At 36.9% G+C, this 13,724-nt stretch overlaps 2 protein-coding genes across 2 annotated transcripts; one reads left to right on the plus strand and one right to left on the minus strand.

The window, feature by feature from the left end:
- Positions 1-303: 303 nt before the first annotated feature.
- LOC107170468 (dopaminechrome tautomerase-like) lies at positions 304-5,530 on the minus strand. The gene is made up of 5 exons (XM_015520597.2): positions 5,303-5,530; positions 4,172-4,289; positions 3,286-3,652; positions 2,830-3,154; positions 304-2,631 (listed from the first exon to the last, which is right to left on the minus strand). Exons 2-5 carry the CDS (start codon positions 4,287-4,289, stop codon positions 2,029-2,031), a joined length of 1,413 nt encoding a protein of 470 aa, XP_015376083.2. The 5' UTR covers positions 5,303-5,530; the 3' UTR covers positions 304-2,028.
- Positions 5,531-7,757: 2,227 nt separating this feature from the next.
- Positions 7,758-12,995, plus strand: LOC107163866 (uncharacterized). Its single transcript, XM_015511471.2, has one exon. It carries the CDS (start codon positions 7,758-7,760, stop codon positions 12,993-12,995), a length of 5,238 nt encoding a protein of 1,745 aa, XP_015366957.2.
- The last annotated feature ends 729 nt before the right edge of the window (positions 12,996-13,724 follow it).

Below are 13,724 nucleotides of genomic sequence, written 5' to 3' on the forward strand. Positions count from 1 at the left end.
GTACTATTACTTATAAGTTATAAATTATAACACCCAATCATCCCAATGAATATTCTTGGACACGCCACTGAGTGTATCTAATGTATCTGATAATAAAGTATTAAAATAATTATTAAGAAATTATTCTAACCAATAGAATAGGTACTAAATAATTTTATGAATTACGCACAGATTATGAATAAATTATTTTATTTCATTCATACAAATTAAAATTCTGTAAGTCATATGTTTTTATTTTTCATAGATATCTATAATAATTATAATCTAAGATTCTATATACATAAATATATACCTATATTAATAATTTAAATATTAAATACATTGGTATTTGGTAGGGATTTTACATTAAAATACATATAATAAATCTTATAATAAAAGGCCAATTACACAAAAATGAAAATAGTTCTTTAAATGTGTTAAAGATAATAAACAGCAGTTATTACACTCATATCCAAATTAAATATAATTTAATACACAATACACATACAACTATTTGAGCCAAATAATGTATTAAAACAATTTTAGATTGCAGAGATTTTAATATATGAATTAACAATATTGATTCCCTCAGTGGTAGAAGTTGCACCGTCGTAAAAGTTTTCAAAAGCTCATAACACTAACATCGTTCACATTCGTTTTAATATATTCGGTTCTCTATCGCTGTATTAATTTAATAATTGTTTATAAACGTATTATACTTTCTAAATTATTTTTATTAAACTAGGCGGTACTGAGTACATAGAAGAACTATTTTTACGAGACTAATTATTATGTATTTGACCCTAAAAGGTACATAATGAAGAAAAATTACATACAATCATAATGTATATGACTAGACATTATAGAGTATAAACCTAACCTAACCTATAAGCTACAATATTATAAGTGCATATAAAACTATAGGTATAATGTGACTAAATATAAACCTATATCTTTAGTAATAAGTAATATTATAACTGTTATGACTTTATGAGTGCCTTTGACAAATAGTTTGATCATAATAATAAATAATATTACTCAGCACCTTCCACTAATCCCTATGAAAAACAATTTTAAGAATTAAAAAAGAGATTTTCAGCTAATTTTTTTTAAATTTTCAAACATAAATAATATAATTATGGTATCTATTTATTTATCTGTTTATTAGTATTTTATACATATTTTACATAATGTGCAAATTGTTTTTAAATATTTCTTTTATCGTTAGATTACTGATTATCTATCAGTTATCAGTTATCACTATAGTATAAAAAGCGGTATTTAAAAAAAAATTACAACAGTTATTTTTCATAAACAAATTTTAACACGTTTTAATGTTGACTAGGACCTTTACACGTAATTCATTATTTGATCACCTACTGGGTGAATTTTATTTTTGCACTGCGATTTGCAAACACGTATAACTATAATTTTTCACGCAGAAAAACTATTTGGCACTCGTATAAAGTTGTAAATTATTAAGATATACTGTCGATATTTAACAATATCGTTTAAATATACCTATGTATATTGTATATGGTGTAATAAACATACTCTATAGTCTATATAATATATTTAATATTTATACGTAAGCATCAAATACATAATAATGTTGAGCAATTAGAATAGATAATATATTATAATATGTCTTGTCCTAAATTTGGCAACAACTGAATTTAATTTGGGTCTTTATAACAATTTTAGTTTTTTATTTTGTCTTTTAAAATGTTTTCGATAGCCGAGGTTTTCATTTATTACGGTTTATCAACGGTAGTATTATTGTTATAAAACAATATTTATTATCATTATAAATAAAATTAGATGGTTACAAATACTAAATAGTTAAATGTTATATATATTATGTTAATATATTTTCAATTAGATATTTGTAGAGGTTTTACTATTAATGTCGTTTCAGTTCCGATTTGAATAAAAAATTTTTTTAATTTGAATTTTGGTTTTAAATACTATTTAAGTAGTGTATATTAGTTTTTTCTATTTCAGTTTTAACTTAACTGTTTTTTTATATTATTATTATATATAGAGCGGTCAGTTGGTTTCACAGACCGTTCCTTTGACGACATCGTCCGTGTACGCCACCATTATACGGTAGTTGATCTGGTTCGGGTCCGTTTTTCCGTACAGATACTTATGCAGCCCGTTGCTGAGCATCCACACCCTTTGCGCGGGCTCCTTATCCACCTTAAGGTCGTTGGGGAAGCTGAGTGGTGTCGAGCCGCTGGACAACAGCCCCTGTGTGACTGATTTGAACGGCCGCATAGTGTCCCAGCAACCCACTTTGCCCGAGGTCACCAGGTTGTAGTACATGACGCCTTTCGCGTCCACGGCCATGCCCGACGATTGACACGACTGGTGGCGTGCGCACCGCGAATCGTCGAGCGCAAAGAAATGCTCGATGATGTCACCTTCGCGGAGCGTACCGTTGCGCAGCGATGCGGTGGGCACGTAGAACTCGTTGTTGCTGGACAGTGAATGGAAATAGAGCACCCGCTGTCCCAAGACACCACCGTCCGGCGACAGGCACATGCCGAAAATACCATCCATCCAGTTGAACGTTATGCCATCCATGCTGTAATGACAGTACAGCGGGTCTGGGTAGAAGTACGGATGATTGATCCGGCGAGAGACGTCCTGCAGTAGTTATGCTATTATTATTATTTATTTTAAACATTATTTATGTTGTTGTCGAAACGTATACATGACCGATAGGGTATTATTGCGCGCAAACTATTTATGACGCGCGGGTAAACGTGCAGATGTCTGTTTTATAAATGATTAACTTTTAAACAAGCGTAAGTGCGTTTTGTACATAAATCTATAGGTCTGTACCTCTTTATAACTGTAAACAACCAATCCATATTGAAATACATCAGACATGTAAGCATACGCATCTTCACAATTATCGTTGAGAATCTCCACTACAATGTTTGTAAACAGCGAATCTTTTAACGTTTGATTTTTCGGGATGATATAACGCTTAATATGTGTATCAGTTTTCAAGTCAAACACATCTAGCTTGGTTGGACATATTTGATCGACCTTATTTGCCAAGTTTATGGCGCCTGTATCCAACACCCACAATCGGTCACACTTGTCCACTTCCATCCGGAACACAGACACCAAACCATGACAGCGGTTCATGTTATTAGAGTACCTAAAAATGTTTGAACTACAATAACGATCTTATGTTGTTCATTATAATTTTGAACTACTCGACCGAATCGTGGTCATCTATTATTACATATTATAACCACGAACAAAAGATTTAAAAAAAAAACGAATTACCAGTTCCACGAGGGATATGGCTTCAACATTGGGGACTTGGTGTAACTGTTCAAATTCACGTACGCCAACGTTACCGGAATCCCCGGTCTCCATTGTGGCATACTTAAAAACATCTTGTTTTTCCACACTTCCAGTCCCAATAACAGGTTGTTAATTGGTATAAATGCACCCGTATTGATAGCCATCTGTTTTGAATCTTGACTGGGATATTCCAAATCTATTTGGCCCCACGTGAAACGATCTTTAAGCCCCGTGTTTTCGTTCCGACCCTTTCTGTTTGGTTTTTTCACAACTTTACGTTTAGGGTAGTCTGTAGGGGTTTTATTTCCCATCATCCACATAGATAAAAGCCATGGCACCAGAACTTCTGAAATGTTGTATATTTTGTTAAAATTAAAATAGAATAATAATAATAAAATTAATAATTATACGTTTACTGATTTGAAGAACAAGATAAAATATAAATAGCTATAACAGCTATATTATATATTATATATATTAGACGATTAAAATTAAAATTACAACGTACGTTTAAGACAGTAAAAATATACCTAATATGTAAAAAAAAAATAAAAAGTATTTGGTAGTTTATTTCATGAAATTATTGGCATTATTGTGTATTTAGGTTTTTGATATTTTCTTGAAGTTTAACCGAATCTATTGTATTTTCTATTAGCCCCGAGTGTTATAATATGATAGTTAATAACTGTAAGAGTTGTTTCACGGTAGATTTGTTAAAAATTACCAATAGTTGCTTATTATCTGACCGTTTTAATATCAAGAGAAACACTTTTCCCTTTTACTTTATTTAAAACAAAATCAGTTTATCTACGTTCAGGGCCGCAACGCTCAAAAACGATTAATTTAATGGATTTTGGATCTTTACCTGTTGATGAGACTGGGAAGTTTACTTGACTTACTGTTGAAACTTCAGCATTATGCTGTGGTTTCATCCAGTTATAGTCTGCAGGCCAAACGTATGAGTGAGGTTGGTCGTGACCCATCTAAAAAAAATATACTTAAACGATATTATTATTTAAATGCAGGTAGCTTAATATTTTAGTTATTTTATTAAAATTTGTTTACTAAAATTTACTGTGAAAATAAAATACAATAAGCACATTTGCTATATATAAAATTATAGATATTAAAGTCAAGCTAAAAAAAATAGATACAGAACAAAAAACTGCAAAAATGTATTTTAATTACAAATCATTAAAAAAAATTAATGTAGGTTACAGTTATTGTATTTAGTAGTAGGTATAATATAAGTAGTCGAGTTACTGTCAATAATTATTGCCGTAATATCAAATTCTATTGCAGTAATACTTAGTGGAGCGAATCGGTGTGTTATTTTAAACGTTTGTTAAATGTGTACAAATAGTACTTTATAGATATACGGGTACACCGTCCACGTATACATATATGTACATACAATTTTTATCTTTGTAAGAAAAATTATTTTTCAGTAAATAAAATCATGGTGTGTAAACAAATATTGGCACATGTTTTTATGAAAATAATGAAAACACAAATCAAAACTAATATGGTGTTACGTATATTAATACGTAATATATAACCTTAATCATCTATAGGTAAATATTTTATTTATATTTATATAATAACTACTTAGTACATATTAGCTGAAATTACAAACTAGAGACAAGTACTAAGTACTAGCTAAGACAAGTAGTAGTTAATAATACAGGTCTACCTGAATAATTTTTATAAATTATAAGAAATGGTCAACAAATATAAAGCTTATGGAATATTGCATTATTGTTTATGAAATTGAAATTTGAAAAAGTTATCAAAATATAATCAATATTTGATTTTTCAAAAAAAAAAAAACAACTAAATTTTACTGCACATAATTGTATAGCATGATAAAATATGTGCATAATTTCTAAAAAAATTTATTTAATCTTCTTATTTGGATACTAAAATATCAGAATACATTTTCTACGAGTTTATTGGGTATAGCCTATATTATATTATATAACTATATAAGACTTACTGAAAGTTTGTGAAAAATCCAAAAAACGATTACCGTAATGTATAATATGTTGTATCCGTATAGGTAGATACCAATAATAGGTTTGTACTTTAGCTTGCGGAAAATACGTCGGAGTGTCTTAGGTTTATGAGTTTATTCTGACTCGCATGAGAGACATTAACGCAGCGTTGGAGTCAAATAAGCGACTGAACGGTCCAAACGGCGAGCGTGCAGTTTTAATAATAATAATGGTTTCACTCAATCATGCACAACAATGGTCACCGAGTTGTGGCAGACGACGTTGTCGTCGTCGACACCGCAGCGTTCCACGCAATCGTGTTAAAGTATTCCTCGACTAGGATATACAATATAACAGATCTTTAAGTCATGACAGTTGAATAAAAAACTGCGTGTTCAGTAGACTAAATTAATTTGTAAAAAAATTATGCGAATTAATTCCGAATAAATAGTCGTTTTGCAATAGGTGCCACTGAAAATGAATACATTTGGGTTAACGATAGTTAATATACCAAAAGTACGTAACATTGTAACAATAATAATCATAATTTATTCTGCACAGCTCGCGCCCGATTTGTTTATTGCTCGCTATAGTTTATTATAATTTATAAGATGTCAACTTAAGAGCGATTGAATGAAAATTATAGCCTATAGGTACTTATATAGTTATTTACATAATAGTTGTCGAGCATACGTATAAAAAACAACACGTTGTTATGTTTTAGAATATCAATTTTGTATATCGTATATATAGTTATAAGTAAACACAAACTGACAAAATATATACATTTTTCAAAATGTATTGGAACAAACTTGCTATTCATTGTTTTAATACTTATATTTCTAAAATGCTAACTACCTAGGTACCTATATAATAAATAATAAGCCATGTTAACATATTATATGTTCATTAATGTTCAAAAAATTTCACAGTCTAGAAGCATGTGAATCATGAGGACACAGAAAGATTATGACAGCGGAATACAGGACACGGTAACTTGATAAAATGTTTATAAATATAGAGAGGGTGAAGGACCGGAATTCGACGCACACGATGATGGATTGCAGTGCTCAGTCCATAAAATATCCAAATTTTCGTACCACACACACATATACATACACACAAATCAGTCCAATCTAAATTATACATAGTACCTATCAATTAACAATAATATGTATTTACAATAAATAATTTTATTTAAATAAAGTAGAACCTCTATTTAACAAATTTAAACGTTCTTTTAAAAAAATTGTGAAATAGAATTTTTGTTGAAAAAATTTTTTTTATATATATTAAACTCATTTTAAGTGTACAAAATGCATGAAAATAATAATACATAATATCAGTAAATAAATAAAAATAAATTTATATTACTTATATTAATAGTATGTGTTGACGCCACAATCAATGCATGCACCTGCACACCATGTCCACCACCAAAAGCCCGATAAGCTTATCTGTCGACCGACTGGTCACGGCGGCGGCGACTCCGCGTATTCTCTCGACTCGACCAGTACAGGTGACGTAGCCGCGACGACGTGTGCGTGTCGTCCGTTGCCGCTTTGTTTTTTGGCAGAAAAGGTATTATTGCCGTGCAAATATATCGCCGTATGTAAACGTACTTATTCGCCCGTCCCTCGTCGCAGTGCGAAAGTTTACATTATTATTATGTATTAAGTCGATGATCATCGCTCGTCCGCAAAGTGCGCAACGCGACTCGACATATTCGAAAATACTATTATAGTACGTGAGTGTTGGCCATTAGTATTATTACCGGCTGCCCGTCATTATTGCTACGTCGACAAGTTATTACGCAACTGGTCCAGCGGTTCCACCACGACTCACACATTGCAATCCACGGTATCAGGTCGTACTATCATTGTGTATATTTATTATCACTTCGGGATGTTTATATGATATTAATTGTTATCGTTCTGTATTGGTATTATTGTTGAATTATATTATTATTTAAATTATTATTATAACGATCGCATGTGATCCGAAATTTATTATATTATTATTATACTATTACATTATTAGTATAGTATTTTGTACTTACGGTGGTCGTTTGTGACCATATTATCACTAACATAGGTTAAGACCTCATTTGTATTATTATCTGTATTTCAAATATTATTCAATTATTTGTCATATTGGTATTCGCTTGTTTACTTTCCATATTTTAATTCCTGCTATTGGCAATCTCCTGATAAGTTATTTGTTGGGCGTGCCAGCCGAATCATTGGTCCTTCGGGCCGGATATCGAAAATACAGTCCACTTTAATTAATTACGTAACCATTCGATAAAACAAGTGAATTTGGTCATAATCTTACTGTTCATAGCTGTTTCAAGTCTATTTATTATATTGTTGTATGGTAGCATCGTGATGGCCATCTAGATACGTCATATTATCGTTGTCGTTTTTCTATTTTATTATACAGTATTAATGTTTCACGATGGCGCCAACAGATCAACAACAACAACAGGAACGTTTTGAGCGATCTTTACAGCGTGCTATTGTTAAACGAGATAAGTATGTCAATCAGATGTTGATTTTGTTCGACTTAGCGAAGACAGTTGAGTCTGATCCGTCATCATTACCTATATTCAATGCGCGTACACGGGATTTGGAAACACTCATGTCGAATTTTCGCCACGATCAGGAGGACGTTATGGATCAGTTGGTTGAGCTAGGGCGGATTGAGGAGTTCGTACGAGACCATAGTACCATTGAAACTATTGTCACCGAACAATACTATTCAATACAAGCCGTGGCGGGTGCTGTGGCCTGTTGTAAATTGGATACGGTACCCAGATCAGGTTCTCACATTAATTTACCAAAAATTAAGTTACCGCATTTTAATGGTGACATAATTAATTGGCGGTCTTATCGTGACACATTTACATCGCTTGTCCACGATAATTCAGATCTTAACAGTGTTGAGCGGTTTCATTATTTAATTGCTTCAGTCTCTGGAGCTGCGAGTACTGTGGTACGTTCAGTCCCTCTTACTGGTCCCAATTATGAGGTCGCTTGGAACGCATTGCATGATCGATTTGACAGTACGCGTCTTATACTTCACGCGCACTTGGATAAGTTATTCGGATTTTCTCCCATACAAAATGAATCGCTGACTGATTTAAATAATTTTTTAGATGTATTTAAAGAGAACACAGCAGCGATCGACGCTTTAGGTTTGAATGATTTGTCCGGTTTTCTATTATTCTATATAGCGTCGCGCGTCCTGGATAGTTCGACGAAACGCCTCTTCGAGGCTGATCAAGGTACACATGATCTTCCCACTCTAAATGATTTATTAATATTCATACAATCTCGGTGCAAAATCTTACAAAATAGTTCGATGACAAACGTCGAAAGGAAACCTACAGCTTTCACGCGCCGAAAGCCTGTAATTTCAAGATCTTCGTTATTGGCCGCAACCAAGGAGCACGAGCCTCACTGCTATGCGTGCCAAGGGACACACTATGTATACAAATGTGAGAAGTTTAGGGGACTAACCACATCAGCACGATTTCAGCTGGTAAAGTCCAACAACATGTGTTCAAATTGTCTCAGTGGTACCCATACGGCTTCCACGTGTTCGTCGAAGTATTCGTGTCGAACCTGTTCCGGAAAACATCACTCGTTACTACACTTCGAATCACGAAAGCGCCAGGCTGGCACTAACTCAAATAACCATGCACCCGCGGTTCCATCGTCGTCGGCACCCCCCGTTGGTAGTCTACCAAGCACCGATGACACGTCATTTGTTGGTACCGTTAGCAGCGGCAATTTGAGTGTTTTGGGCACAGCTGTTATTCGGATGTGCAACCAACAAGGACAGTGGGTACCAGTCCGTGCATTAATAGATTGTGGATCACAAATATCTGCTATAACAACAAAATGCGCGACGCGACTTGGTCTTACTCGGTGCAATCGTAAAATCAACGTAGTCGGACTGTCACAGAGCCCCGTAGTCCAGGCAAAAGGTGTAGTCTTGTGCAGCATAGTACCACACATGCGGTTAGATCGAAAGCTAACTTGTGAACCCGTTCTATTGTCGAAGATCACTGGGATGATGCCCTCGAAAGTGTTAGATTTATCTATACGAACCCAGTATATGGATCTGGAGCTCGCAGATCCGAATTTCGATCGTCCAGGGCAAATTGAATTTTTACTAGGCGCTGACGTGTACAACCACATTTTCAAAGACGGTTATCATGTACGTCATACACCAGGGTGGCCTTCTGCATTCGAGACAACATTAGGCTGGATTATTGTTGGAGCCGCGGCAGTCTCAAGCGCTCCGTCATCGCAAGTATCACTGTCATTAACAACCGAACCGTCACTCAAACAATTGCTGAACCGGTTTTGGGAAGTTGAGGAGCCTGTGGTTTTACCTAACCCGTTTACAGAAGAACAAAAGTGCGAAGAGATTTTCCGTCGTACCACCACCAGAGATCCGTCTGGGAGGTACTCAGTGTCGTTTCCGTTTAAAACCGATCCGTCTGTTCTTGGTGATTCCCGGTCAATGGCACTATCAAGATTTTATAACTTGGAGCGTAAATTAAAAGCCGATCCTATCATATACGAGGAATATAACTCCTTTATGAAGGAGTATTTACAACTTGGCCACATGAAACTTGCGCAACCTCCCGCAAACTACATCATTCCACATCACGCAGTCGTCAAACGAGCGAACGGAAAAATTAAACTAAGAGTCGTATTTGACGCGTCTGCCACTACATCCTCTGGAACATCATTAAACAACTTGTTATTTACCGGACCCAAATTGCAGTGTGACATAGCAGATCTATTATTACGATGTCGCTTTCATGTATATATGCTCACAGCAGATATATGCAAAATGTATAGACAAATACAAGTGTCACCAGCGGAATGCTCCTATCAGCATATTTTATGGCGCAACGATCCATCTGAATCAATACAGGAGTATGCATTGTCAACAGTTACTTACGGAGTGTCTTCTTCTCCATTTCAAGCTATCCGTGTATTGCATCAATTGGAACTGGACGAAGGTTCTAAATACCCAGCTGCACAAGGAGTCTTGTCTAGTCAAACTTACGTCGATGACATTATAACAGGAGCTGCCTCAGTCGAACAGATCGTGACGTTGCAGAAACAGCTCATCGGTTTGCTAGGTCAAGGTCAATTTGAGTTAAAAAAGTGGGCAAGCAACTGTCCACACGTTCTGCAAAATATCCCAAAGGACGATCAAGTTGTGGAACTGTCATTCGACCCAAAGGATGATTGTTCCATAAAGATTCTGGGGTTACATTGGGACCCGGCAAATGATCTATTCAGTTATCATAGTGATCCATGCGTCTCTCGACCTACGAAACGTTCAGTTCTATCCGCGATAGCTAAGATCTATGACCCACTCGGAGCCTTATCACCTATCACTTTTTGGGCTAAGTGCTTCATGCAGATTTTATGGAAAAATGCTTACCAGTGGGACCAACCAATCCCCGACGAATTAGCTTCTTCCTGGAATTCATTCTCCACACAATTACCTTCGGTCTCACAAGTTAAAATCAGGAGACATATTCCAATTGAACAGTGTACTGAAGTGCAGCTACTAGGTTTCTCCGATGCATCACAAAAGGGATATTCAGCTGTTGTTTACATGCGATTGTCGTATACTTCAAAACCTGGCACAGTACATTTACTTACAGCAAGGTCGAAGGTGGCACCGTTAAAGAACAGTCGTCTGGACGAGTCACTTTCCATTCCGAGGTTGGAATTATGCGGGGCATTGCTCTTAGCTCAAACATTGCATCGGGTACAAAAGGCATTGTCGTCAATCACTCACATATCCTCGATTCATGCATGGACCGACTCTACAGTGGTGTTGTCTTGGCTAACAACTCAGCAAGTTACATTCAAGGTATTTGTTACGAACAGGCTTAACAAGATAGGTGAACTTTTGCCTTCGGGTCAGTGGCGATATGTACCATCAATGCAAAATCCAGCTGATTGTGTGTCACGTGGCCTACTTCCTACTGAAGCATTAGAACACAGTTTATACTGGGATGGTCCATCTTTCGTGCAACAGTCACCTGATACTTGGAATTCACTACAGTATGAAAAAATTCCCATAGCTGAACTACCTGAACAGAAAACCGTGGCAGAGACATTGCACGTTACTGTTACATCAACAACGAATGACGACTGGCTTGATAAATTCTCATCATTGACTCGGTTAAAGAGAGTCATTGCTTACATGAGACGTTTCATCGTCAAGACTCGTCACAAGTCACTCCAGCGAAAGCCCGCACATCAATGTGACGACCATCCACCTATGTTTACAGGATTCCTTAGATATGAAGAACTTCGTGATGCTCTACAGACGCTCGTCCAAATAACACAACGCATCCACTTTCCACAGTTACTCAAGCGTATGTCATCTTCGTCATCGTCCATCAAACCTCGGTCGATATCTTGTCTTACCCCGTTCATTGACGCATCTGGAATCATACGCGTGGGTGGACGATTGCGCCATTCAACCGCACCGGAAGATTTCAAATATCCAGTGCTAATGCCAAAGTCAAGCGCTTTAACGTTACTATTGATCCGATATTATCACATAATTGGTATGCACGCTGGACCTCAGCTTGTGGCATCCTTGTTGTCTTCTCAATTCTGGATTGTGTCAGGTCGATCAGTTATTCGTCACGTTATCTTCAAATGTGTTACCTGCACACGACATCGAGCGTCAACTGTCAAAACGTTTATGGGCGATCTTCCATCCTCACGAGTGTGTCCATCGAGACCCTTCTCGAATGTCGGTGTAGACTACGCGGGACCACTTTTGATCAAGGAAGGCAAACGTCGGAATGCCCGTTCTACAAAATGTTATGTGGCGATCTTCATTTGCATGGCTGTGAAAGCGGTGCACATCGAGGTGGTCTCTGACCTCACAACTTCGGCATTCCTTGCATCATTGCACCGTTTCATTGCTCGTCGAGGAATACCTTCAGAGATATACTCAGACTGTGGTACCAATTTCCAAGGTGCCGCATCTGAATTACGTCGGTTGTGGTCAGATCCTGAAGCACAAAACCTTGTCTCAAATGCTGTGCCGTGTAGGTGGCACTTCAACCCACCGGCTGCTCCCCACTTCGGGGGATTGTGGGAAGCAGCAGTTAAGTCCATGAAAATCCACCTGAAACGAGTAATTGGCACCCAACTGTTAACATTTGAGGAGATGTGCACCATAACTCAACGAATAGAAGCCATACTGAACTCACGACCAATTACACCCCTTTCGTCAGATCCGAATGATATACGAGCGTTAACACCAGGTCACTTCCTCATAGGTGCACCCCTCGTCACGCTGCCTGACCCCGACGTGACGCAGATTCCGATAAACCGTCTCAACCGATGGCAGCTGTTGGATCAATTTCACCAATCGTTATGGAAACGTTGGTCTTTAGAATACTTGCGATCATTGCAAGTCCGATCAAAATGGCACCACCCGCAACCTAACGTCACAGTTGGTGATCTTGTACTAGTTCAGTCTCCAAATTTGCCACCCACATTCTGGAAAATGGGACGTGTCGAAGCAGTTCATCCCGGCGAAGATGGAGTTGTGAGGGTAGCAACTGTCCGCACCAGTGATGGCACCCTCAAGCGGCCCGTGGTCAAATTAGCTCGTCTTCCAATCAATTAATTAAAAAAAAAAAAAAGATAAAAATCCTTGTTTATTCCTACGCAGCAAGGGTCTTTCCTATCCTGTAAACTGATACCTCGTGTAATTTTTGTATTTTGTATAATTTTGTATACTTTATTATGTATTATGTTTTTGTTCAAATATTCATCTTCGTTACGCCTCGCTCACATTTTGGAAGATCCTTAGTCTTCCAAGGGGGGAGTATGTTGACGCCACAATCAATGCATGCACCTGCACACCATGTCCACCACCAAAAGCCCGATAAGCTTATCTGTCGACCGACTGGTCACGGCGGCGGCGACTCCGCGTATTCTCTCGACTCGACCAGTACAGGTGACGTAGCCGCGACGACGTGTGCGTGTCGTCCGTTGCCGCTTTGTTTTTTGGCAGAAAAGGTATTATTGCCGTGCAAATATATCGCCGTATGTAAACGTACTTATTCGCCCGTCCCTCGTCGCAGTGCGAAAGTTTACATTATTATTATGTATTAAGTCGATGATCATCGCTCGTCCGCAAAGTGCGCAACGCGACTCGACATATTCGAAAATACTATTATAGTACGTGAGTGTTGGCCATTAGTATTATTACCGGCTGCCCGTCATTATTGCTACGTCGACAAGTTATTACGCAACTGGTCCAGCGGTTCCACCACGACTCACACATTGCAATCCACGGTATCAGGTCGTACTATCATTGTGTATATTTATTATCACTTCGGGATGTTTATAT

This window comes from Diuraphis noxia, unplaced genomic scaffold (genome assembly GCF_037042655.1).
Source record: "Diuraphis noxia isolate RWA-SAM2 unplaced genomic scaffold, SU_Dnox_SAM2 contig0002, whole genome shotgun sequence".
Lineage (NCBI taxonomy): Eukaryota > Metazoa > Arthropoda > Insecta > Hemiptera > Aphididae > Diuraphis > Diuraphis noxia.

Bases quoted from the DNA above. Each gene is read 5' to 3' on its own strand.
- LOC107163866 (XM_015511471.2), top strand. From the start codon at position 7,758: ATGGCGCCAACAGATCAACAACAACAACAGGAACGTTTTGAGCGATCT.
- LOC107170468 (XM_015520597.2), bottom strand. From the start codon at position 4,289: ATGGGTCACGACCAACCTCACTCATACGTTTGGCCTGCAGACTATAAC. The intron at 3,653-4,171 runs GTAAAGATCCAA...ACAACATTTCAG, and splicing joins CTTCCCAGTCTCATCAACAG to AAGTTCTGGTGCCATGGCTT. The intron at 2,632-2,829 runs GTACAGACCTAT...TAACTACTGCAG, and splicing joins TTGTTTACAGTTATAAAGAG to GACGTCTCTCGCCGGATCAA.